The sequence below is a fragment of the Pelodiscus sinensis genome, chromosome 20 (genome assembly GCF_052426305.1).
Source record: "Pelodiscus sinensis isolate ZL-2025 chromosome 20, ASM5242630v1, whole genome shotgun sequence".
Lineage (NCBI taxonomy): Eukaryota > Metazoa > Chordata > Testudines > Trionychidae > Pelodiscus > Pelodiscus sinensis.
Window position 1 is genome coordinate 11,565,293 of NC_143071.1, and position 26,911 is coordinate 11,592,203.

The window sequence follows — 26,911 nt, forward strand, 5'->3', positions numbered from 1 at the left end:
GTTAAGATGGAATCTTTCCATCGTTTTGATTATAATGAAATTGGGTAACGTTAAAATAAACATCTGAAAAGATTATGACGTTTAGCTAAATTCCTGGCAAAACAGGATTTATGTTGTTGATTTGTCTTTTGACAGTAATCAGTTCCCCCTTGTTAATTATAGTCTGTCATTAGCATTGTTTTGCATTACCTCATCTCTGGATGCAGAGTCAATTTCAGCAGCCAATGATTGGGCTTTTGTCTGTGTTGCGAAGAGATTCTTAGCTTCATAAAGACTAAGACTTAGAATCTGTCCATTAAGGTCATCATTCTGGTCACGAAGTTTCTGATTCTCCTATTAAAAAGGGAAAGAGAAGGAATGGAGTTTTCATGAAACATAAGAAACGAAACAGCTCAGGTAACATGGGAACGTGAACACCACTCTGGTTTTGCATGTCACTTTTCTAAGATCTACTCTTTACAGTGGAACCTCTAAGAATGGCAAAACACTGGAGGTTTCAGAGAGACAAATTCCACACAATAATTCTGGAATTTTACAGGGCTTTCACAAAGATGTTTCCTATTGATCTCAGCCACGGATCAGCTTCTGTGCCAAGCGTGAAAAGCTTAAAAAACCCAGGTGCATCTTCACGTTGTCCAGCCACTTAGTACAGTAAAACCTGTATTATCCAGCATGCCCAGGAACTGGGGCATGCTGATAGCTAACCAGAATTTTTAGGGTAACGGGAGGAGGGGGCGGGAGCTGTGTGGGGCCCATGGAAGGGAGTGGGGACCACGGGAGCCATGCGGGGGCTGGGATGTGGCATGCTGGGGGGGGCCACGAGCCATGGGGGACGGGATGCAGCATGGTGGGGGGGGTGGAAGCTGGTGGTGGGAGGCAGGGATGGCCTGCCAAGGGGGGGGACAAAGCTGGGGAGGGGGCTGGAATGCAGGGGGTGCCAGGAGCCGCAGGGGGAGCAGAGATGCTTGCTCCTGGCTGCCGTTCGCCCCTCCCCCAGGTATGCACCATTGTCTGAGGAGTGGCCCAGCACTTAAAGAGCCATTCCCCCCCCCCCTTTTTTTTTTCTTTTTTTCTTTCTTTCTTCCCCTTTCCTTCCTTTTCCCGGCATCAGAAATGTACTGGCTTCTACAGTTTTCCGGATAGCACAAGTTCCGGATAGCACAGGTTTTACTGTACAGAAAATGGAAATTATCATTTTACTTCAAATACCACCACATGACTGAATAAAATTCCAATTTTGGGGGTCGTCTTCAAGCAACATATACTCCAATGAGACTTATTCCGAGGACTCCTAGAACTTAGTCATATTGGGGAGAAAAAACACACACAGACACAAGTGTCCCAACTTTATCTCCAGTATGCCTTTAACTATATGGGTGGCCAAGTTGACACAAACTTCCTGTGTGCGCACACATATATAGGTGGGACCCCCTGGTCCAGCACTTCGGGACCTGAGTGGTCCCAAACCACAGAATTTGACCGACCAAGGAAGGTCAAGGCTTCCCCTCCTGGCTATCGGCCCTGCTCCCTGCTGGCCACTAGCCCTGCTGGGGCCGGGCTCCCGCCTGGGGCCAGGACCGCACTCTGGGCTGCTCCTCCAGCCGCATCAGTCCCAGGGCTGTACTCTCTGGCTGCGCTCCCCACGATGCTATCCACTGCCGTGCTCCCCACTGTGCTGCTGGGGCTGCACTCCCCCCACCACCAGCAGAACCCCTGAACCTGGCCAGCCAGGGCTCTCGGGTCCAACATTATCCATGATCCTGCCGGATCACGGATGTTATCAGATCGGAGAGTCCCAGATTTTAGAGATTTGAATTGTAGCACATTTACTCAGTGGGCATGGATTGCTTTCAATGGCTAGTGGATATAGAGCGGGGGGAAGGGAAATGTGGAGGGCCCTTGGTATGCCCCTGAAGGGGGAAGCAGGCTGATGTGCTACCACCCAGCCCTAGCTCTTGGCTGTGGCTCTGTTCTTGGCCCTGGCTCCACTCCCCGCCTTGGCCCCTAACGGTTGTCTGGCCCCAGCTTCAGCTCCTGACCCCAGTTTCAGGTCCCAGCCTTGGCTCTGCTCCTGGCCCCAGACTCGGTCCCCTTGCTGTGGCTCCATTCTTGACCCCCCCCCCCTCCAGCAGCCATGCCTCCTCCCCTCCGCTCCTGGTCCTGGGCGGAGGGGGCCTGTCCACAAAAAGTTTGGAGACCATGGATATAAATGATAGCAGCCTACTACTGGTGCCAGCTACCAGAATTAATACCTTAGCACAAGTAGCCTGTGGGTCTGGAAGGCTCCACTTTGGACCTCACGATCAGCCCATGTGTCACCGCATAGGAGACTCACGCCAATACAGGAGCGCGCCTCTTGCGCTAGGCAGGCAGCATTCACAATCCTCTGAAAAAGCCCTCCGAGCTTGGGAAGGCTTCAATCCAAACATGACGACGGGCAATGAAAGGATCTGGGGAGTTTGCTGATCAAGTTACAAGTTGGCATTTTTCCAGCATCCCTGCACGACTGTCCAAACCTCACCCCCGGAACACGCGAGGCCCAGAGGCCCCCCTACCCGGCTCACCTGCTTAAGCCGTTTAATTTCATGCTCCATTTCCACTTCCCTCGTTCTTGCGTTGAATTCACTCACGCTGGAGGAGGAGCTTCTCCCCCGGCCGGGGCGCTCGCAGTCCAGCTTGTACAGCTGCAAGTGCTCTAGCTCCTTCCGCAAGTCCTCAATAAGCTGCACGGAGACGGAGAGGGAGACCCATTTCAGCAAGCAGCCAATGGCACTCTGCACCTCTCCAGGTAGGGACTGCCTAGGCATTGGCAGAACCAGTGCAGCGTGGCTGCCATCCAGATCAGGGCATCTGAGCACTTCTGCTAGGCAGCCAGCCCCTCAGCACCCACCCGGAGGGAAGTGCCGATCACACAGCCGGTTTATGAAGCAGAAGGGCACCTCGAGAGTCCGGGGGAATGCAAAACTGGTATCCGTGTCTGCAAAAAATGAGCTGCAGAGATCCCTGTGCACGGCTATCAAGCGGATAGCCGCAAAACATGCAGGGTTCTCGATTAGGGATGTATTAGCGTATAGATGACACGCATTTCCCCCTTTCCATTCCCCCCCGCCCACCAGAAAATTTTTTTAGCAGGCTAGCCAGCAGCTCGGCTCAGTCTTGTCTTGCAGTGGGTCCAAGACCTACCCCTGCTGCAGCTCTGCATTTCAAGTGTAATTGAGGTAGGCTACCTGCCCACCTATCTCCTAGTCTTAGCTCATGCTGGATCCTGGAGCTCAGACCTTGCTTGGACAGAGGCTGCTGCCACCCTGCACTGCTGCCTCGGATTCAGAGGCAGCAGTGCAGGGCAACAGGCAGCCGGGTCGCGAAGGGAGCTGGTTTTAAACTGGCTCCCCTCGCAGACCAGCTCCCACCTGGCACCCCACACTGCTGCCTCTGTATCAGTGCGGAGTGGCAGGGGGCTTCTTGGGAGTGGGGCCGGAGTGCACTGGCTGCTGGCCCTGCCCCAGGGCACTATAGAATAGTCAAGTAACCGATAAGAACTCATGAGGTTAATCGACTATTCAATTAATCGATATTTAACAACCCTATTCTCAATACAAAAATCTGTAGCCACATCTGTAGCCACCAAAGTGAGCCAGGGATATCCACATCCACATCCGCGGTTACTTGCAGACAGAAAGCGGCTATCTGTGGATTTGCAAGGCTCCAGGGACATAGAGACTCTGTAAGGTACATGCAAAGCCCCACATTTTCAGGGCCTGTCGGCCCTGGCAGAGCAGCCCTAAAGTTTACAGTTGTGGCAAGGACTATCACTACAAGCCTTATCCTGCAGTATAAGCCTCCATAAAGCCACATCGACAACATTATCCCCAGGTCCTTCTCGGGCAGCCCCTGCATGTGACAGGGCTCCTGCTTGCGAGGAAGAGCTGCTGGAATGGGCTCTGCATCTCTGTTCATACCCACCTCCTGCGTAGCCTCCCTCTCCTTGTTAAACTCCAGTCTGTTCTGTCGCAGTTTGTCCATCATCCTTTTGTACAGGTCCATCTCGTCCTTCAGCCGCAAACTGGTGTCTTCCAACCTATCCGACATGCGTTGCCTCTCCTGAAACCAACCAGAAATTTGATAGTCAAGTTGGACTACCCCAACCCCCACCCTCATTTCCAGGTCATCGTTTCACACCATGCTCACTGGACAACACCGTTCAGCAACCCCAGGCGTGGCTACTCTAATGCCATGTTGCAACCAGAGGCTTCATCTCCTGGAGCTTGATCCTTCCAGCTACGTGCATGCAGAACCATATTCTATCAATGGAAGTTCTAAGTGTACAACAGGTTGAACCTCTACTCCAGCACTCTCTGGTCTGGTAACATCCGTGGACCAGCATGGTTTTAGTGAGCCAGATGTCCCATTATGGGTGTGGCCAAGTTTCCCACTGTCCCATGAAGTCTGTTTACAGCCACCAGTCCTCGCTTTCAATATTTCATGCTGTTTAGCTCTAATTTACGCCTAAATGTCTTCTAAGAGCCCAGTATGCTGTGGAAGTGTTGGTAATGCTGCTAAGCATAAAAATTGCTGGTCTACTTGTTTCCTTATGCCAATATAGTATGATCCTGTAACAACACCACTAACACTTTGTTATGAAGAGAGCTGATAAGTCTTAGCTAGGCATAGGCTTATATAGGTTATATTAGAACAGTCACAGATTATTAATCAGTGTTGCAAGCATTGTTCCATTTACTCACCTCAGTGAAATAAAAAGACTCACTCACTACAATATTGACCTCCTGGGATTCGGCATGGGTCAGGTCCCAGGGTACCAAACTAGAGAGTTTCAACCTGTAGCACTTAGCAGGATCAGGGCCACTATATAAACAATCAGCCTCCAAGGATAACAACAACAGGCATTTTATCTATCAGTGACTATTCCAGAATTCTTCTATCTGGCCACTTCTCGGCAGAGAGCCAGAAAAGTGGGATATTTCTGTATAGTTTAGGAAGGCAATTTCCCAAAGCATAAAATATTAAATACACAACACAAACTTGCCCTTTGAAGACCGATAATTCTTCCCCTCAATTCCCCACCATCATTTTTCTTGCAAAACCCTTCAGTTTTCAAAAATTATGAGAATGCAATTCATATACCATGCTAAAGAAAAACAAACAAACAAACAAAAACTTACTATGCAACAGATCTAATGCCTAATTAAGTTAATGGAAAGACACCTATTCATGTCAGTGGGCCTTGGATAGGACTATAAAAGCCAGTCACTTTTGAAGTTTGCCTCTGAAATATTTATGTTAAATATGACCCAGGGTCTCCCAATTTCATTATTTCTTTCCTAGTTGGGAGATTGTCAGTTAAAAAACATTAGTGTATAGTGACTAATTTTTGCTCACATTAACTACGTAGTTGACTTGCAGTCACTACACAGATATGGTCAACACTCAGAAGTTTAAATTACCTCATCTAATTTCTCTGTTTGTGATTTCAGTCGGGTGACTGTGGTTTTGAGTTCACTGTTTTCTTCCTCAAGTTGTTGAACTCTGTAGAGAGACAGTAAAAACTTACAATAAACAACTGGCAGGGAAAGTGTGGCGGATTGAGAGAAACATGCTCCCCAAAAACGCCATTCGTCTATGTCTTTATCGAACCCAAGTGCTTCAAGACAAACTTCTTCTAGTGGTTCTCAGCACTCTCATGGACTTGTTTCTAAGTGACCAAAGATTCGCATGGGCATTTGGATGTGGGGGCGCGGGGGGGATGGGCATAGTCTACGACAGTGTTTCTCAACCGGTGATATGCTCACCCTTATGGGTATGCGAGGGAAATCTGGGAGGTACATCAACACAAGTGAAATTTGGCAAAAAACATCCGGGATTTTGCCCTGTAAAGAGGATCGGCAAAGGGGCAGCGGCATGTGCCTGTCAAATTGAATGTTTGGAGCCACACGCTCGGACGTTAACAGTTGCTCTGCGCACGCGTCCCAGCACCAGTGGGAAAAGTGCGTGGCTGTGGCAGCTCCGGTGATATCTAGGGCAGTTCCAAGTTTGGGGGTGGGGGTGGAAGAGGGGGGCAGGTTTGGGCAGAGAGGAAGAGAAAAAAAAAATCACTTCCACGCCATCGCTCCTAGTTCGTTTCCTCTCTGGTGTGCTGAACCTGGAAACGCGCATTACTCCTACTCCCGCCAGCAGCTCAGTACAACGCATCCCCATAACCCCTTCCCCGTGGCGCTGAGGAGAGGAGCTAAAAGGTGGTGTAGTGGCACAATAAGCTTTGCTCCAAAGGACCCCCTCCCGCCTGCATCAGTGGCATAGCGAGGGGGAGCAGCTGCCCCCAGGTGTCATGCTAGGGGGGCTCCGGGCTGGGGTGGGAGAGCACAACCCCATATAGCGAGCCTGGCGCTGGTGGGCCACGTACTCCCTGCAGACAAGCTGCCAAGGCCTGGCTCTGGGGGAGGGGAGAAGCATTGGGTTAGAGCAGGAGGACTAGGGGTACTTTTTTTTTTTTTTTTTTTTTGGTAAAAGGGATACTTTTTTTTTTTTTAAATATAAAGTTGAGAAACATTGGTCTACGACCCCAAATAGAGCCTAACAAAGGAACCAGCCCACAGACAGAAAAAAAAGTGCTGTATACAGATGGTCCCAGTTCCTTGAATTGCTAATTTTAGAAAGCCAAATATCTACTTATTTAAGCTGCTCCTGGTGGACTTCTACATTAAAATTGTTGCTGAAAAAGCACTGACTCCTGTCGCTATACGAAGCCAGTTGTAAGACGCGACTTTTACTGTCTAAGCTTCTACTGGGCATCTCTTGCCACCCTGAACCTTGCTTGGGCAGTAAGCGAATAGCGTTCCAGTAGCTTTTTACACCCATTCTGTTCTGGTGTAAGCAGCTTCCCAAGGGCCAAGAAAGCAGAGTCAGTCTCATGCTCTTCCCATCCTGGTTGAAGACTGGGATAAAGCAAACATGTGTCCACGCAGAAGCAACAAGAACAGAGCCCTTGGTCTGAGTTCTAGTTTCAGTGGATTGTGTTCTATAGGTTTCTTGGGCATGCCCATAGTAAACTGACGGTTACTGATTTTGCTTCCTCACAGCATGCCAGAGCCATAGCTAGGCATTCTTCAAAGCCCAGTGCAATGCCCTTGGCTGAATGTCTGCACATCTGGGAGAACATCTGGCAGTTGACTGCAGTTGTGTGAGCAATAGGAGGGTTATTATTTTCCTGTTTGATTTGAGTGATGGGAGGTGCCCAGAAAGCCATTAGGGGAGTCCATTTACAGGACATCTGTTTCTATGCCAGAAAGGCACACTACCACAATGCAACAAATCTCAGCTTCATGCAAAAGTCATGTGTATCCCAGTCTCCTGTCCTTTCGGGCTATGTGTACAGTCTATCAAGTTGTTAGACCTCTGAACAGAGACCAGATGGGAGAATTGGGGTCTTACATTAACTTCTTCAGAGCTTCTTCCTACACCTAAGGAACCTTGTGGGCTTTGGGCATTATACACCTACGTGACTCTCTTCAATTGTTTGTAATACCTAACCCGTAAACCTTTCCACACAAACATACACTCTAGGGTCCCACATGAACGGAAAAAGTGGACTACAAAAAGAACACAAGGAAAACAGTCATTATGTTTTTTGCTGCTCTGTGGATCTAGATACCACGTTATCCCAAACTGTCCACCTGCATTTTCTTACCTTGTATTTAGCAGTTCAATTTCAGTACCCTTCTCTTTTTCGTACTTGCTGTATGCTTCTCTGTGCCTTTTTATTTCTTCTTCCAGTGTTTGTTCCGCTGACGTCTCTTGGTCTTTCAACAGTTCTTCTAGTTCATGAACTCTAGGAAAGCCAGTCAATATGGTAAGTTTCAAAACACCTGCCCACACACAAGAGCATCAGATGCTCCCCCTACACACGGTCTCCTTTTTATTCTATACTGATTTACTGCTCAGATCTTTGTATCCATATGTCCCAGCAGCCATAATGAAGTAACATCTATTGCTTCCTCATGGCAAGACTGTATTAACGTGTTGGATTTACTCTGAATGTCAGCCAGACTTCTGATCCCAGTACATACACCATAAAAGACATGGGGGCACCCCTTTCATAACAACGTGGAGTGTCCCCCCTGGTCAGCCAGCTGCAAGTGAGTCAGATACCCTGCTTGAAAGTAGCAGAATTGCTACATCGCTAAGCTTGTTCAGAGGAGGAAACTCACTGAACATGCAGCAAGGCTGTGGTGTTGAATTTTTTTGGCTTCCTAGATGAAGAGGTTTGTATGACAGGGAGATGCATAAAATTCAACTGAAAGTACCTTCTTCATTCTATTTAAGCCTCTGGGACCCAAAACTGGATCTCTCCTTTCCAGAGAGTCTCATTCTAGCTCTGCCCCTGAACATAACTCAGTGACAGAGCACCGAGGAAGCAGGCTGCATGTTTTATTACCTGTGAACTAGCTGCGTGTTCTCCTGTTTCAGTTTGCTCTTCAGGTCTCCATTAGTCATGTTATCATTCTCCAGTTCGGTCACCTTTTTTTCTAAATAAGTGACCTAGAAAGAGAAGCGGATCTGAGTCTCTTTCAAACCTTCCCAACTAGGGATGTAATAGTGTAGCCAATTAACTGATAAGCAAAAGCTTATAAGTTAATGGTATAGACTACCCGCATTACCCCCCCCCCCCATCCTGCCAGTACATTTTTTAGCAGGCTGGCCAGCAGCCTGGCTCAGTCCCGGCTTGCGCTGGGTCCAAGACCTAGCTCCTGCTGCAGCTCTGCATTTACCAAGTGTATTAGAAGCTGGGTGGCCAGGACTGCACTGGGCTGCCTACCTTGCGCCAGGTAAGGAAGCTCAGAACCGCCCTGGACAGGGGATGGTCTGTGAGGGGAGCTGGTTTTAAACTGACTCCCCTTGCAGATCAGCTCCCACCTGGTACATGTGCTACTGCCTCGGATACAGAAGCAGCATTGCAGAGTTGCAGGGGGGTGCTCGGGAGTAGGGCTGGAGAGCACTGGCTGCTGACTCCACCCCCGGGGACTACAGAATAGTTGAGTAACCAATAAGAATTCACGAGGTTACTCGACTATTCAATTTAACCGATATTTAACATCCCCATTCCCCCACCTCTCATATCTAGCCACAACAGGGTACACTTTGGTGCCAATGGGAACATTTAATACGAAGGTCTCTGTTTCCAAGAAAGCACGAGTTCATCTAATTCTGATCCTCTCATGAGTTCACATCCCAAAGCTGATCAATGCAAATGTGCAATGAATCAATGCTTAGAAGTGCATTTTATTAGAACTAAATACATAGAGAAATTAATCTACTTAGCATTGCTTTAACAGACAGGCTGTCATTCCTTCATCTGCATGAATCACCCTGAGCTACTTGCCACAGTGTAGCATACTGAGACTCAGGCATGTCTTCCCTATGGGCTGGATCGATAGGCAGGGATCAATCCAGCAGAGGTCAATTTATCATGTCTAGAACAGACATGATAAATTGACCACCGAGTGCTCTCCTGTCGACTCCTGTTACTCCACCAAAGTGAGAAGAGTAAGCAGCGTCAACGGGAGGGTGCCAGCTATTGACTTAGTGCTGTGAAGACACTGTGGCAAGCAGACCTAAGCACGTCAACTTCAGCTACACTATTCATAGTACTAATGCCCACAGCGGTCTAGACAAGGCCTCAGTGCTTATTAGGGTGAATCCTTCTAGGTGCTCAGCGACCTCTGCTTTCACCAAAGTGACTCTCACAAGACTCCCTTGAAGGGCCATTTTAGAGTCAGCCTGTGGAGGCAATGGGACACAGTAGGACAGGGCCCCAGGCCGGAAGACAAAATCTGGGCTCTACACTCAGCCCTGCCATGGACTTCCTGCTGCAGCCTGGACAGGTCACAGAAACCAACTAGAGACATCTTGGGCCTGCGTTTGGATTCGTGGGTGCTCATCTCCCTGAAGTAATCACGCCCCTGTCAGGTGTCTCCAAAGCTGGGCTCAGAAACCAGGCACCTAAAGCCTGAGTTTGCTTATGCAAATTCTGGACTTACATTCCCTGAGCATCAGTTTAAGAAACTGAGTTGAAGCAAATGAGAAGATGCCCGGATAACAGAATTGCCAGACACAGTGGGCCCAATCTCCTTCACATTAAGGCTTCTTTACACTGCTCTGACAGCCCAGAGGGACCATAAAGGGAACATTTGTGTCATTCGCACTGACTTATGGGTATATCCATTTTAAAAGCCCTTTAAAAGGGTTTTGTCTACATGTACCCTGGTTGTCTGTAGGCAGAATCAAACCTGGGACCTCTGGAGCTTAGGGCATGAGCCTCTATCACATGAGCTAAAAGCCAGCTGGCTCTCAGCTAAGGCTATGGAGCAGATTCATTCTCCGTAAGTGGCCTTGTTGCCACTAGACGGGACAGTGCACCACCCCCAGAAGATGTGAGAGTTACACATACACTTCACTATACAGGCAGTCCCCGGGTTACGTACAAGATAGGGACTGTAAGTTTGTTCTAAAGTTGAATTTGTATGTAAGTCGGAACTGGTACATATTGTAGGGGAAACTCTAGCCAAACATTTCTCCAGAGCTCAGTTTTATTCTCCCACACCTCACTTCCCTCAGTCCTTTATTCTCAAGCTGAGGTGTCTGCTGAGGAAAGCCGCTCTGCGTCTCCCTGGTCTGCTGGGGATGGGGCGCTAGCTTCGTGTCTCCCTGGTCTGCTGGGGATGGGGCGCTAGCTTCGTGTCTCCCTGGTCTGCTGGGGATGGGGCGCTAGCTTCGTGTCTCCCTGGTCTGCTGGGGGGAGCGCTAGCTTCGTGTCTCCCTGGTCTGCTGGGGGGAAGCAGCTAGTGCAGGGTTGCCTCACCCCGTTTGTAAGTAGGGATCCGATGTAAGTCGGATCCATGTAACCCGGGGACTGCCTGTACTAGTTAAAGTAGTACATGCAGTTATACCAGCATAGCTATTATTGTAGGGAAAAGAGACTAGACTACGCTGGCATAAAACACCTTTATATATTGCTGTAACTGAACCCACACAGGATTTTCCTGGGATAACTATTTTAGTTAACACAAAAAATCCCTTCCACGTAACAAACATCAATACAACAGCTAGGTTTAGACCAGCCTTTAGTGGAAATGAAAAATCAGACCCACTGTTGCTTTTCAATTTCTTGCTCAGTGAAAAGCTTATTTATTGATCAAGCTTAGCCATCGTCCTCCATCCATACGTACATATATATTTTGAAGGGCCTCTGTATGTGTGTCTGTTCAAGAACTCCTATTTGGTAAGAGCTATGGCCACCACATGTTAGGTGACACTGTCTACCAAAAAGTAAGATTAGGGTTTGGTTGTGCCAGGAGAAGCAGAGGCCCTGGGAAAAGGACTGTTTTCCAAAGGGAGGGGCTATTGTTTGGAGAGCTCTCCTGCAGAGTGTCCGCTGGGGCTCTGCCACCTTACCTGCCAGCAAGTAGCACCCCAGCCCCAAACCCTTTCCTCCTCTCCCAGCCCTTGGCCATAGCACTTTGGGGGGGGGGGGGGGGGGGGCGCAGCCTCCTGAAACCTGCCCTACTCACACATGCTTCCCCAAGGTCCTGCCCTGAAGTACCCAGGCAATGCCGGGTAATTCTGCTAGTATTACAATCTGGAATTCTTGGCTTGTACTTTTATTCTCTTTTCGGTTAGGCTCTTGTGCTTCGCATGGGAGAGGGAGTGAACTCTAACTTTGGGCTATTCCATTACTACTCACTTGTTAGCCATCACAACTGAAGTCACTTGCCCATAGGAACTACTAGCCCTCCCCTCCCCCCCATGGTTTTTTCCGGTGCACAGCTATGTTGCCGGATGCACTAGCAAAAGCTCTGTGGAATCTATCAACAGGGCGTGAAGGCTCCTCACCTTTTCAGTGATATCGTTGTCACACGAGTCTATGCTGTCTCTGAACAAGTCCTCTGTGCTGCCATTGCTGCTGCTGAAGTTACTGTTGTGGAAGAGTTGTCTGGAAGAGCAGAAGGATTCTTTTTAAGTCATAGAAAAAAAAAAGGTTTCCCTGTTTTATGTACTGGCTTTGCACCTTCAGCGTCCCAGCGAACATCGATGCAATAGCTTCAACAAAACTTAACTATGCATGGGCCTGATTACACTTACATTTGTACAGTATGGTGCTCCCTGGTCCAGCATCCTCGGGACCAGAGCATCCCAAACCAGGGAGTTTGCCGGACCAGGGGAGGTCAGTGCTCCCCTGCTGGCTGCCTCCAGGGCTCCCTGCCTTGCTGATGGCCCCGCTAAGGGCTGACCCAGCAGGGGTTTCCCACTCTGCTGCCTGCACCCTGGGGTTCCCAGCTGGGACCGCCCGGCTGCTGCCCGCCCCACTACCACAGGGTGTTCCCTGGGGTTCCCATCTGGGGCTGCCAGCCAACCCGTCCCACTTCCAGGACCGGCCCCACACTGCTAGGGATTCCCTGGGATTCTCCAGCCAGGGAGTTTGCCCGGTCACCTCGGCCCTGCTGCCACCAGGGGTTTCCCGGCGTCCCTGGTCGGGGCCACCCAGCTGCCACCGGCCTTGCTGCCACCGGGGGTTCCCTGGCCAGGATGGGGGCTTCTTAGCTGCTGCCCAGCATAGGCTCCCCAGCCTCCGTGTTCTCTCAGCTGGCTCCTACTCCTGCATCTGGGGCTCTTTGGTCCAGCAACATCCGTGGCCCTTCCAGACCACAGATGTAGCTGGACCAGAGAGTCCCAGATATGGGAGGTTCAACCTGTAGTTCTATTTTAACCAACAAGTTTATTCCATGATGCAAATGTTTGTTGCTAGTCAAATTGGGACCAGAATCTGGTGACCGGCACTGTTAAACAAATGGGCAATTCCCTTTGTGCTCTGGCAACAAAGTTAGGCCAGGAAGGCAGTAATAGCAATGCCTGATGGAGCAAACAAGTTAAAATAAATCATTAAAACAAGCAGCGCAGGATGGCATCTTTTCAAACTCTTAACTCGGGAACATCTTGCCATTTCGCCTTCTCAGGCCCAAGCGCCTGCTACTGATTAGTGTAGCTCTGAGCGGTTTGCTCATCTGTGCAACACTGAAGGTTGCAGCTCAGTAAATCAAATTCTAGTCTTCCTAATTCCAGTCCCCAAGTTGCCATGGTGGTCTCCTGAAAGATTACAACCCTTTCAGCAACCTCCCACTAACTCAGAATTAGCTAGCTAGCTTAGCTTCCCTCTCATGTGCAATGCCAAGACAATGCAGTCTCTCCTTCGCACTGGTGGGTAGTTTGTTCGTTCACCAGGGACTTGGGAGTGCTGAGTGCTCTCCATGTCCATGAGAATCTCTCAAACCCCTCACAGAATTAGGCCTAGCAGAGGATAGAAATAAGTCAAAAAAGCTGGTACACAAGGGTTTGACTAACCAACTTGACTGGAGAAGAAAGAGAGAAGGAGGAATGTTAAACTTCAATGAGAAAAATCAGGGAGAAGTTGTAATTCTTCCAATGAAGCTGCTTTCAACATCTACCCTGTCAAACCTCCCCTCTCCCACACTTCCTCTCTTCCCCCCCCCCCCCCAAGTTTCTCTTCTGTGCACTCTATTTGATTTCCTTTGAGTAATTCATTCTGAGCATCCATCCATGGCATCAACATGAATTCTGGTCACAAATGATTTCAAAGACACAGAACACGCTCATGTTTCTTACCTCCCAAAAGCTGTGCTGGATATTTTTCGGTTGGGGCTACGCAGAGACAGAAGGAATAAAGTAATAAGTAAACAGAGTATTTGTTATTGAACCGCACAATAACCAATCTCAGTTGCCAACTGAGTTCTGTACAGCACATACAGCTATCTTGCAAATTAAAAGCTAAAGTATCATCCAAAAAATGCTCATAAATTCTCATCATCATAAGCTGCGGTACCATTAAGTTGGGCGTAGAGCTATAAACTACTGTGATCCCTAATAAAATGACTTTGGGAACACTGTATTCAGTACAAAATTCCCTGGTATGTTTTACCAGCTTGAATCAAAATGAAACTATCATACAATCTCGGCTGCAGCTTTCACAGACAAGCATTTCCAACAGTTGCCCCCACCCAAAGATATCTAGAAGCGCATGGCACCGTATCAGTAACGGATCGCACACCTTTTGCTGAAGCAGAACACTACACTAAATGCAGGACTCTCAGCTGCAATATCAAATTTCATAATAAAGATGTCACTGTCATGTTGAACATTTCAGCGGTGACAGCAGCTCTCGCTGTTCCATAACAATATACGATGCCATTGTTTGATCGAGCCTAGAGAAGTGCATTATGTTCTTGTGAAACAAGGCAAGCGGCATATTCTGTTTCTAGGGGGAGCTAAAGGTTCACAGATGAATTGCCACAATACGCAGGGAATGTGTAGAAATATTCAGACTCCTTCCGAGTCCAAGGAAAATGCTTTGCAATTGTCTGGCTACATGCGGGTGGCAACACTCGGCACAGGGGTTTCAAGAAAAGGTTAGAACTGAAGGGGATACAAGTGACCATCATCCTGATTCTAAAGTTGCATTGTTTCCCCAAATCTGCCTTTTAGTGACAATAAAATCTTCAAGCCACTTTCCTACCTCCCATTCTACAGCTGCAGTATCAAGCCACGGAATCTAGAGATCCTGAGGCAGATTCTTGGCTGATGTAAACAGTCATAGCTCCACTGACATCAATGGAGTGAGAACAATTGACGTTAGCTGTGGATCCGCCCCAGAGACTCACTAGATCAACTCAGTGACAGAAATGTGCTACAGGGAACAATCTGAGACAAATCCCAGCGCTTTATCCACCTGCGCTGAGCAGTGGGAGGCTGCTCCACAGGCAAATATCACCTTCACTCTGCAACTTAAGAGCTCGTGGATGGGGCATATAACTGCAGTTTCCTCCTCCTTATTTAGCAGCTGTTGCTTTGACTGCTGGCTCGCCCCATTTCAAAAGGGGCTGCTGAGAAGAGTGCTGGCTACTCACCTGTTTGCTTTCAAGTTTTTCAGCCTGGCTTCCAAGTCATTAAGCAGGTTTATTTTTTTGCAGCACTGTGAACAGTAGACGTCCAGCAACTCGCTGTTATAAATGTGCCTCATTTTCCTCGGGGTTTGCCCCGCACTGTGTGTGACAAAGGAGACATATTACTGGCTATTGTAACTAATTCACATTCATTTCCCTCTTGATGGTATTTCATAAACTGTCATGCTGGGGAATTCAGTGCTCCTTGTAAGCTGTGTGGCCACTCAGGACAGATTCAAGTGCTGCCCAATTGATGAGCAGAGCATCTACAACTAGGTTTTTGTTTCTACTGGTGGTGCACATTTACACATGCCTTGGTGCACATAAAATTATTCCATACATGAGTGGACAAGTTTAGAAGGAACGTTGCTCCCATCCCAGCTGATCTGTCAAGGCCAGCTACAGGAGCAAAGATAGGGATCGGAATGGGCTCTGGAACAACTACAACTTAGTTACTGCAATACCAAATCCCACTTGGAGGAGAGATTTTAACAGAGCAAATTGTCTCTTCTATGGTCTATGCCAGTGGTTTTCAAACTTTGTAGGCTGCCTACCCCTATAAAAATAACGCATACAAACTCGACCACATACCTGAGAGAGGGTCATAACATACGTATGGCCAGGTCTACACTGGGAGAGAAATTCAGTTTAAGCTTTGCAACCCCAGCTAGGAGAACTGTGTAGCTGGAGTTGATGTACCTTAAAATGAATTTCTGGAGCAGCCCCACTGCTGGAGGCTGACAAGAGAGTTTCTTCCATCGACTTCCCTTACTCCTTGCGACTCCAAGAAGTACCGGGGTCGACAGGGGCACCCTCAGCATCCTATTTAGTGGGTCCTCCCGAACATCAATGATCCCAGAAGTATAAACAAGTCCTACGATTAGACTGCCAACTCTGGCAAAATTAAGTGTGTTGGTACCATTACAGAATTTTTCTGGTGTACCCCCCTGATGAGAGCTCACACAGACCAGTAGCTTTCAAACTGGGGTATGCTATCAGAACCACCAAGAGTCCAGTTTTCGGAGCCCAGGGTGCTGGGAAAAGACAGGACCCAGCTGTTTCCAGGCCAGCTTCTCTCCAAGTAGTAAAGAAGAGTGAGTGCTTTGCCCAGTGATTTAAGATAGTGTTACTCAACCAGGGGTCCTCACACCACTGGGGGCGGGGGTCTGAGAGGGTACTCCAGGGGATCCACCAGCCCCCTCCCTCCATCAACTCCTCCCTGTGTCGCCTGCATGCAGCGTGCAGGAGATACTGAGGGGGTGGGGCATGCTCAGGAGGTGGTGGAATCATGTTCAAGGACACTGGCCCTGCTGACCAACTCCTCCTCCTCCCCGCTCCCAGTCACTCCTGCACACCACGAAACAGCTGTTTTGTAGCATGCAGGTGATGCGGGGAGGAAGAATAGGCCACGCTTGGGGGAGAGAAGAGGAGCAGGGGTGGCGAGGGGGCAGGAAGAGAAGGGAGGGGGTGGGGCCTGGAGGGTCCATGAAACATTTTCAATCAAGATGAGGGGGTCCTTGGGTTATTTAAGTTTGAGAACTGCTGAATTAAGACATTTTGGTTCAATTCGCTCATGTCTTTAAGTGAGTATTTAATACCCAGCGTTAGAACACTAATAAGGAGATGGGGGGGGGGAGACTTTCATACTAGCCACCCCCAGACATTACCCAAGGACTAACATTGCTCAAAGTAATCAGATTTCCAGCTTTAAGTCAGTCAGTTTCTAATTGTGGTTCTGGTTGTGGCATGCAAGAGTTGCTGTATATTAGGAGACTACATCTAGGTGCAAAACTAGAGGTTTATTTCTGTGTGACTGGACGTCATGGTCACTGGAAACATCATAATCGTTGCCGTGGTTTTTACAAGCAAGACCTTTGCCATCTGTGTTGTGGACAGACACTGAACTTCAGCTTTAAAATAACTAGACCATCGCAGGAAGGTCTGGTACGTGCTCTCAAAAGGTAAATCAGAGTAAGGAGCAACCTGGAAGACACAGAGGAGCCAAGGTCAGAGTAGGCATTCGTTCTGGTCTCATCATCAGGGCACGGGCTGCTGGGGGTAAAATCCACATCATCTCCTTCCCCGTAGTCTTCAAATTGTTCCTCGTTACTGATCAGCGAGGCGGTGGAATAGGTGGAGAGGTCAGATGCTGCAGAGGGGTTGTGAGGACTTGACCTGAAACAAAACATCAGAATGGTAGGAAGCCAACCCTCGTAAGACTGCCTGCCTCCTTTTGTCTGTTTCTCAGCCAGTTTGGGCTGGTGACTCCTTATTCAAAGTCAAAAGCTTTCATGATCCACTTGTATTTACTATAAATAGTTAAAAAAAATGCATCCACATCATTACAGCAATAAGTCTATATAAAAGTGTGTGTTTGTATTTGGTGAAGTTGACAGGACAAATGAGCAGAGAAACAAGACTCGTTACTTCTGACTTATAACAGTTTCAGCATCTCCTGCTTAGAGCCTTGTACAGATACAAAATTGGTATCCCCATCAGCAAAAACAATCCACGGATAGCTGCATCCACATATGCGGATACAAAGCAGGTATCTGCAAATTTGCAGGTTCTAGATATCAAATGTGCATCAATGTTCTCTAAATCCATGTGCGGAATAAATGTTATGTGCACGGAGGCATTTGCAGATATGCACCACTGGTAGAAACACAAGCGGCCAGCTATGGGCACTCTGCTAATCAGCTGGGTGGCATTTGAATTTCTCCTGGTTAGCTGCCCAAGTGCACAGATTAGAAGGAACACTAGTTCATATCTGGTTCATATCTGCAAAAATGAACTGCGGATATCGGCATCCACGTCCATGGATACCTGCAGCTATAAAGCAGTTATCTGCAGATGTGCAGGCTCTACTTTTGCTCTCTTGCCTTTCACGAGCTCATGCCACTGGTGGGAGCAGTGTCACAATCCACAACCCTATCCTGAATGTTCAGGGATTGTTTTAAAAAGATGAGGTAGAGAGCAGAGTTAAATAATTTGCCCAAGGTCACATGCCACGTCAGTGGCAGAGCCGGAAAGCAATGGGAACCTGGCTCAGGTCTCCTAGACACCGCAATTGTTTCTGCATCACTGCTCTTTTTATAAAGAGCTCGTGAGCGTGACCCTTTCATTTGTACCTGGTTTCTTCTGGAATCTAAAATTTAAATGAAGCAATATCTCAAAGTGAACGATGGCTGGCTGGCACAATCACACCCTGCTAGAATTTAGGGCAACTCACGTCAGGTGCGGGAAAAGAGGACATTTGGGACCATAAGATAGGCTAGTTTATATCCTGATAGAAGGGATTTATCATATTATCACTCCTGGGGGGAGTGGAGGGCAGATCAGTAACTAGTCAGCGAAGCATTTTAGCACCTTCTGTTCTTTAAGGTTGTAGTATGGAGAGTGCATGGAAGGGTGGGGGGGGGGGAGGGGCAAAATGTCTATAGATATGACAGCAGTTATGTTATCTAGACCCCTTTACCACAGCTACCGAGCACCTCAGCTTTACCCTCGGAACTCCAGTGTGAGGTAGGATAGGACTGTTATCCCCATTTTACAGAGGGGGAACTGAGGCATAGACAGACTGAGTTGCCTAGGAAGCCTGTGGTGGATCAGAGAATTGACTCCAAGTCCTAGGCTTGCACCCTGACCCCTTTACCCTCCTCCTCAAGGCCAACTGTTCCCCAGCGCCAGATTGGACCCCTGGGCTAGGCCTTGTTCTTCTGTTATCTAGACCCATAGCTCCTGAAATACTTTAGTGGTTGGGACCTTCCCTCCCATAGTCTGAATGCCAGCTGTGAAGTGAATGAGGCAGGGGATCATAGGAAGAGAAAGAGGGTCATGACGTTGGATCATATCCCTGCCTCTGCCACAGAGGTTCCATGCCAGTGGCCTAGCAGAATCTGGGTGGAAAGTAGGGTACAGGAGCCAAGCTGGGGATAGGAGTCTGGCGAGGAGGAAGGTGGCAGCAGCATGGTGCTGGTGGGGGCCTGGCCAGGGTGCTGGTGGGGGGGGAAGGAGCAGCTCAGCTGATACCTGGGGGTCTCCAGGAATGAAGATCTGAGGCAGGATCTGAAGGCAGCACTGGAAGAAGCACACACGTGGCTCCTTTAAGAAATCCAGTCGCTCTGGATCCTGCCCTGCCATTTTAACTACCCCCCACCCCTCTTCCTGGAGCATGGGGAAGGAAGGGTAGAAAAGAAAGCGCACGTGCTGTTGTGGGCAGGCGAGAGGTGCACACTTTCCAGTCTTCCCTTCCTTCCCTGTGCTGCCTTCCTCCTTTCCTTCAACATTGCGGGAGGGAGGGAGAAGTCCCTAGGCTCCGCGCCAGATCCAATTCCAGATCTGGTACAGAACTGCGGGACTCCCTCCCCGCATGCCGCAGGAAGCCGGAGCTAGCACTATTTTTACAGGAGGCTGTAGCGCCAGTGCAGGCTCCTTGTTGGAAACGGGGAGAAGAGGGGGCTGAGAACATCTGCCTTGCAATCAACTGGCAGTGCCCCTGTGATCAACCAGTCGATTGCGATCGGCTGGATGGTGCCCACAGTTCTACCCGATGCTGGGCAAGTCACTTACACTAAACTTGTCACAGGTGGTCACAAGTTGTGTGTCCTTCCCTGGCTGCCAGACATGACTTCTTAACGTTGCAGACCCACGCCTGAAACACCCTAGCTGCCAACAAACCTAAAGGTGCCTCCAGACGCCAGGGGGAACCCAGCACCGAGGATGGCAACAAACTCCTCCACTACCCCTACCAAGTCAATTCAGCCAGGCCCTCCCATCCTTGGAGTGTGTTGGCAGAGACTGACTTAGGCTGGAGAACCACTTACAAGCTCTGTTGCTTCGAGTTAATGCCAATGGGCTATGAAAAATCCACCCATTTTGGGCAATTAGCATGGTGATCCAAATTCATAAGTAGCTGGTGTTGTCATTCTAAAATGGGACTCAGCTCCAGCCGAACTGACACGTGTTAACCCTGCGAGAGCCTGGAGAACATGCTAGAAGACAGGAGGGGCTGTGGTTTTCAAAGCCACCCAGGGAGATGGTGACCAAATCCCATTCAATTTTCAATAGAAGGATCTGGACACCCAATCTCAGGCTAGGGATGTAAAATTTCGACTAGTCGATACAGGCGCCTCTGTCTTTGAAGTGTAGCAACAGTCCCAGGGCTGTTGCTACACTTCGAAGTCGAAAGCGTTGCAGGAGCACGGGGCCAGCGGGGGACTCAAGCTGTCCCTCCACCAGCCCCATGCTCCCTGCGGCATTTCAAAGTGGCAGCACACAGTTTCAAAGCGGCAGACCCAGGACTCCATGCGGCGTTGCCGCTTTGAAACACCATGTGTAGCCCGGGCCAGCTGGGCACTCAGGGCTGACGCTGGGCTCCATGCATGCTGCCGCTTTGAAATGCTGCAGGTGGCATTTCAAAGCAGCAGCGCCGCATGGAGCTGCTCCCTCCTCTTCCACTCCCCCTTGATGCCTCTTTCTGATAGAGGCAGCAAGGGCGGGGGGGGAGGGGAGAGGAGGCGGGAAGAGAAGCAACTAGTCGTTCACATCCCTATTCCAGACATCTGAGAACTTCAGCCCAGACAGGCCTAAAACCAGGGATCAGCTGGTTTAGCCCCTCCCCTGCCTAAGACTTGTGCCTTGACAGACATCACCACTCACTTGTCTACAGGCAGAAAGAGTCCGCTGAGCACAACGTCCTTCTCTTCGCTGCAACACACGTCAGATGCTTCTGAGCTCTGCACGCTCTCGATGGCGCTGTCCATGTCGGACTCATGGTGAACCTCTTGCTGGGCCAGAGTCATCGTGTCTTCATCAGGGAACAGCTCTGCCTCACTGTACGTGCTTTCACCGTCCAAATAGGCACTGTCCTGGATTTCACTACCCTGTCCATGGAAGGGAAAGACCAGTCAGGAGGCATGTAAGTTTGCTGCAAGATTTTCAGTGTAAATGGGAGCAGCAGCCGTCTCTCTCTCTCTCTCTCTCCTAGAGATGCATCAGCATGGAATTTAAAAGCATTTCCATTGGAGGGCCTGATCCTACAAACACAGAGATTCTTCTAAAGCAGTGGTCACCAACCAGTAGCTCAGAATCTACTGGTGGATCTTGGAGTCTGACAGGTGATCCTGACTGGGTTGGCCAAGAGGCTATCAAGCACAGCACTTCAACTGCCCCCCCCCCCCCCCCCTGCTGTGCATCTCCTGCCCTTTGCCTGGGAGCTGCCCTTTCCCCCCTACCCCCCGGAGCCTCCTGCTTGCTGTGCAGAGCAGGGAAGGGAGAGGAGGGGGCGTGGATGTCAGGGTGCCCCCCTCCCACCTTGTATTCTATCTCCACACAATGGAGAGGAGCACAACGGGGCTTGGGATGGAGGGAGTTTGCTGGCTGCTTTTGAGAGCGGTGCAGGGCCAGAGCAGGGGTGAGCCTGTCTTAGCCCCACTGCACCACCACCCAGGAGCCACCTGAGGTAAGCAGTGCCCAGCTGGAGCCAGCTCCAAACCCCTGCCCAGTCATGAACCCCTCCTGCATCCCAAGCGCCAGCCCTGAGCCCCCTGGACCCAAACTCCTTTACAGAGCCTGCACCTTGAGCCCCCTTCCTGCACCCCAACTCCCTGCCCCAGGCTCAGCTCAGAGCTCTCACACTCCAAATCCCTTAGCCTAAGACCAGAGCCTGCGCCCCAACTCTCTGCCCCTGCCTGGTGAAAGGGAGGGAGAATGGGGGAGGGAGGACGAGTGAGCAGGGGCAGGGCCTCGGAGAAGGGGCATGAAGGAGGCTGGCAAGGGTATTTGGTTTGCAGTAGATCCTGGATCGCACTTGCATTTAAAATAAATAAAATAAATAAATCAAACGTCTTGTGCTTAAAAAGGTTGGAAACCAGTGACCTAAAGAATAAATTTTGGCCAACCTCTAACAGGCGTTCCACAGTGTTGCGGGGGGTCAGCTGCAGGAGCACGTCTGGAACCTCAACCTGCCTTCCACAGCAAGCATCCACGACGGCAGAACTGACTCTTCACAACTGGGTTTATACACCCCCCCTTGCGCAGCTGGAGATCTCTGGTCTCCAACATTCATCTGTCTGCAATGGTCTTTTCCCATGGGGTGCGTCCACACTGCCCCCGGAGTGCAAAACACTACACAATTTGAGCTATGCAAATTGTGTCGCTCATTTCGAGTCAATTTCAAAATAGCTTATTTTGAAATTTGACGCTGTCTACACAGCACTTATTTTGAAATAAAGCGCTATTCTGAAACGTCCCTGACTCCTCATGAAATGAGGTTTACAGGGACATCGCAATAGTGAGCCCGTTATATTTCGAAATAATGGGCACGCTCAAAAGACATGGAATAGCTATTTCAGGATACCTCCAGTACCCCGCTGCAGTGTAGATGTAAACGTAGCATCCTTTACCAAGAAAGGTAGTGAGGGGCCAGAGTTTCACTGCTCATACAGTAACATAACCTCTCCACAGAAATGCAGGATCTAACAGGAGCTATTTGCCTATTTGTTGAAAGACTTTATGGCTCAAATTTCCCCTTCACTGTACAACTATTACTGCAAGTCATTAGCCACGTGCATTTCTGTATGCATTCCAGTTTTGCTGTTAGCCAGACGTCTCTGCCAGCAGTGCTAGTATCTGAGTTTACTTATACTAGGAGCTGCGGCTTATCCTTGCAGATGCTCAGTTATTTTCTCTATGCTCTGACAACACCAGAGTCTGTCAAATGCAAAAGATTAATCTTCACTTGTAAAATTCAAGTCCCTTACTAAGATGACATTATATGAGAGCAACAGTGTCCTACCTGACACTAATGTAGTTTAACTAATAGCTCTGTCCCACAGCTGACGCAACAAGAAACTATTCTTTACCAAAGGGGGAGAAAAAAAAAAGCTGCAGCTTCTTAAAAACAACCATTTGTAACAATCATGACTGGAAATTCAGGCCTTATATCATCTACCCTGTTTTTTTCCTGGAAGACTGACATCTGAAATAGCAGCAGGATATTAGGAGTCCAAGTTTATGAGCCCTGATTATATGAAAGCAACACTGACTTTTTATTCAGACTTTAAAACACTAAGTTCTAAAGAACTATTTAACTCCAATGACCTAGACCAGTAGTGCTGGGAAAATTTTGATTATTTGGGGGGGGGGGAGGGGGAGGGAAAGAGAGCCAGAATATTTTGTTGTGCCCCTTTAATTTAAAGCATCGGTCTGCTCCCCTGCCGCTCCCCTCTCCCCCGCCGTGGCAACCCCCCAGGAAGACAGCCACAACCCCCTTGGGTTGCACACTGCTGACCTAGACAGTCAGGAAGAAAGCTCTCTGTGAGCAAAAGCCTCAAGACACCCCACTAATTCACTTACAAACAACCACTCCAAATCCCTGGGCCCTCCAAAAGTTAGGTCAGCAAAAACACAGGAATGGGTGTGGAGGGTGGGGACTATTTAGCCTTCTATATATTTTAAAGCACTAGTAGCCTGGGATTTTACAAAGGAGCCTATGGGAATTAGGTACTTCTATCCCTCAGGACTTGGACACTAGTGTCCTTTGGCCTCTTGGAAATCCCAGCCATATTCTGGGACTACACGTGCTCAGAGTTATGCACAAGTATACATGTTTGCAGAGTGGGGGGCTAAGTTTGACTTTGAAATTGAACTAAGATACCCGCTACTAGCATTCCTGGAATGCCATCGCTGACCGCTACTGAAGAAATCTAATACATATTTGAGAGAGTTTTTCTGTTCATCCATCCATCCAAGAACTCTGCTTAAATGGAAAAACTTGGACCACCAGATTCGATATGCAGCTTCCTCTTATAATTTAAAGCAAGGTCAGGGTTCGGTTGTGCCAGGAAAATAGGACATGCCTGAAATGGGATCGCTTCTCATAAAACCATATAGAAAAAAAAAAAAGGACAGAATCACCAGGCAGGTGAGAAAGGTGCCCTCAGCTAACCTTTCCCCCTTCTGGGACTGCCCAGCCCCTGCCTCGAGCCTCCCACCCCTCATGCAACCTTTAGAGAGGTCAGGGAGGGCTGAAGTTCCTCTTCCTTCCCTCCCACCCTCCAATTGGTACAGAGACATCACTGGCTATTCCCCTTCACCAGGAAGCGAGGGGAAAGTGCAGAGTTTTCTGCATTCCTCACTCAGCCTGGAGAGCACCGGGGGCAGACAGACCGGGACCTGCCCCAGCTGGGGGACATGCACCCCTCCCTGGCTGTGCCTGCTGAAGCTGCAGCAGCCATGGAGAGATGCTTCTCACCAGGTCCCAAGCTGCTGCAGTGAGAGAAGGATGGGGTAGGTCTCTCACCCCGGGCAGCCTGCATCCTGAACCTCTCATCTCCAGTCTCACCCCAGAGCAAGGATTTAAAAGAAGCACGGACATTTTCATTTTATTTTCCGAAAACCAAAACTGGAGCTAAGGAGGCAAGTAATGCCAGATAAATCTAGTGTACATATAAATGTAGAACGTCTCCCTCTTATACGTCATTGCTGGAATATTGTCACTGACCTTCACATCCCTAGACTGCTTGTAGAAACAACTCTTAACTCCTCCCCCAGCTCTATGTCAACTATGCTTTTGCAAAGAAACAACCCTTATGCAAATCACAGTAGAGCAGAACTTTGGACTCATTTGTTTCTAGGAAGTTAGTTTCTTCCTCTCTATATATGCTGAATGCTCACTGATGTTAGATAGGAATTATACACCCAGGTTAAAAGCCAGCATATTAAAGGGCACTTTTCCAGATATTTCCATGTTTCCATCTTAGTCATATTAAACAATAACTTTGGTCTACAGGTAACATTTTCAAAGATGCAAAGAGTGACACAGCTACGTGTGAAAATTTTATCAGAGATTCACACAGCATTACATTAGTCATAGGGAAGGCAGTGCGGCCTAGTGGCTAGATCACTGGACTCAAGAGACATGGGTTCTATTACTGATTCTTCTGCTGGGTGACTATAGGCACTGTCTCTGCCTCAGTTTCTTCAACTGTGAAATGAGGATAGCCACTCTTCTCTCCTTTATAAATTGCATCGAGATCCACAAATAAGACATGTGCATATACAACAATTGTGCTGCTTATTTTTAATATCTTTAGACATACATAGGCCCAATATGGGCATGAGTCACCCTCGATGTTCGCTGCAGTGTGGTAACCCACAGTGTTGCCACACTTCTTGAGGATTTGATGCAATTAAGCACTAGCTGCTGCTACAGAAGTGTCCACAGCTGTTAAACATTCTGTGATCCAAGAGAAGGCTCTGGAAGTCCTACTGAAAACGTGTGCTGCTTAAGTAAATCTTTACGCAGCACGTAAGTCTCACTGGCATTAAACCAAATTAATGTGAGGAACTGAATGAAGGTCAACAACAGCATGGCAGATACCCGTTCCAAATCCTGCAGGTAACAGCTTACATTTAGTTTTCTAATAATAGGAGTGCAGACTCTCTAAAAAGTCCATTAGCAATTAAATATACAGTTGATCTCTCCAGAGTGCTGGATATTCATTTGCCTGCCCCACCAATTTTCAACAGGCTAATGAGGCACATTTTAAAATTGTATTACGATGTTCATTTATAAGAAGTCACGGCACACATTGTACCTAGCTCTTTTTTGTCAGCATCATATAGTCTTGTTTAGAATGGTAATTATTCCTCTACTCTTGAAAAATCTCCACTTCTAAGCCCATCTAGAGTACTGGCTTTGGGGAAAAACAGCACCTTTTTGGGGAAAACAGCAGAATGTTTAAATTATCAGTGTTTTCCAGAGTTGTGGGGCTTTCCTGCAAAGCAGCCAGGGGCTTGCAGCTTCAGCCCCACGGGTTTGAAAAATATTTACTAGAGCTCAACTCTGGACAATTCCAGCCGTCCCAGGTAACCAGTTTACTGTAAAAGTCCCCACAACTCCTTAGGGCTTGTCTTCACTTACCTGGAGGTAGACACTCCAGAGACTGATATTCCGGGGTTTGATTTAGAGGGTCTAGTAAGGACCCACTAAATCAACTGCTGATGGTGTCCCCATTGACCCCAATACTCCAGTAAGTCTTAGGAAGCAAGGGAAGCCGATGGGAGAGTTTCTCCTGCAGTGTCCCCACTGTGGGGAGGTCAAGAAAAATTCGACCTATGGTATGTCATCTCCAGCTACACTATTCTTTTAGTTGGAGTTGTGTATCGACTTTCTCCAGTAGTATAGACCTTGCCTCAGAAACTTGCTTTATACCCAGGCTAGTCATTATAAAGAGACAAGTTTGAGGGAGAAAGAGTAGTCCTTGCTGTAACAGAAGCACTACTTCCTTAAACAATACAGGTTAGTGAGGGCAGCTGTGTGAAACTGCTTGGAGTTCAGAAGGCAGTCAAAGGTACATGGCAAAATGTGTTTATCGCGGCTATGTATGCTAGGTACAGGCATGTACACATATCCACACTTTTGAAGACTATTTTCTAGGAATTATATAACTTTAAGGCCAATCACCATTACAAGCACAACCTATGAGGAGACTGGAGTCTAGCACATTTAGTCTTGCATTGTTGATGGGTTTTTGGTGTTTTAGCCACATCTCCAAACTGTGGTCTGGGCAAGCACACCACTTGAGAGAGTCAGGGTTCAAAACACGCTAGAGCCGTTACCAAGGCTCGCCAGCCGTGCGGTTTTGCACCGTTCTACACAGATCGCTCTGTGCCGGCTCTTCTGGGTCGTAATCTACTGGCCATGGGCGAGTAGATTACATTATTTGTCGAGCCCTGGCCATTACTGAGGGCCGTTCAAGTTCTGTTAGCCAATGGTAATCATGTGAAACAATCCTTCTCAGTGCTTTGAAACTAGGGCTATAAAAATTCCATTTAATTTGTTAACCAGTTAACCGTAATGTTTAACTGGTTAACCAATT

General features: G+C 48.5%; 1 protein-coding gene across 3 annotated transcripts in view; it reads right to left on the minus strand.

Moving 5' to 3' along the window:
- Window positions 1–26,911, minus strand: part of RAB11FIP4 (RAB11 family interacting protein 4) — a 295,826-nt gene that overhangs the window by 19,268 nt on the left and 249,647 nt on the right. For all 3 annotated transcript variants that reach the window (XM_075903842.2, XM_075903844.2, XM_075903843.2), the window contains 11 exons: window positions 20,688–20,911; window positions 17,010–17,201; window positions 14,991–15,125; window positions 13,693–13,728; window positions 11,905–12,004; window positions 8,450–8,553; window positions 7,703–7,843; window positions 5,463–5,544; window positions 3,964–4,101; window positions 2,565–2,723; window positions 190–333 (listed from right to left, as the gene is read on the minus strand). In XM_075903842.2, coding sequence (XP_075759957.1) covers window positions 190–333; window positions 2,565–2,723; window positions 3,964–4,101; window positions 5,463–5,544; window positions 7,703–7,843; window positions 8,450–8,553; window positions 11,905–12,004; window positions 13,693–13,728; window positions 14,991–15,125; window positions 17,010–17,201; window positions 20,688–20,911 — 1,455 coding nt within the window. The remainder of the gene's footprint in view (window positions 1–189; window positions 334–2,564; window positions 2,724–3,963; window positions 4,102–5,462; window positions 5,545–7,702; window positions 7,844–8,449; window positions 8,554–11,904; window positions 12,005–13,692; window positions 13,729–14,990; window positions 15,126–17,009; window positions 17,202–20,687; window positions 20,912–26,911) is intronic.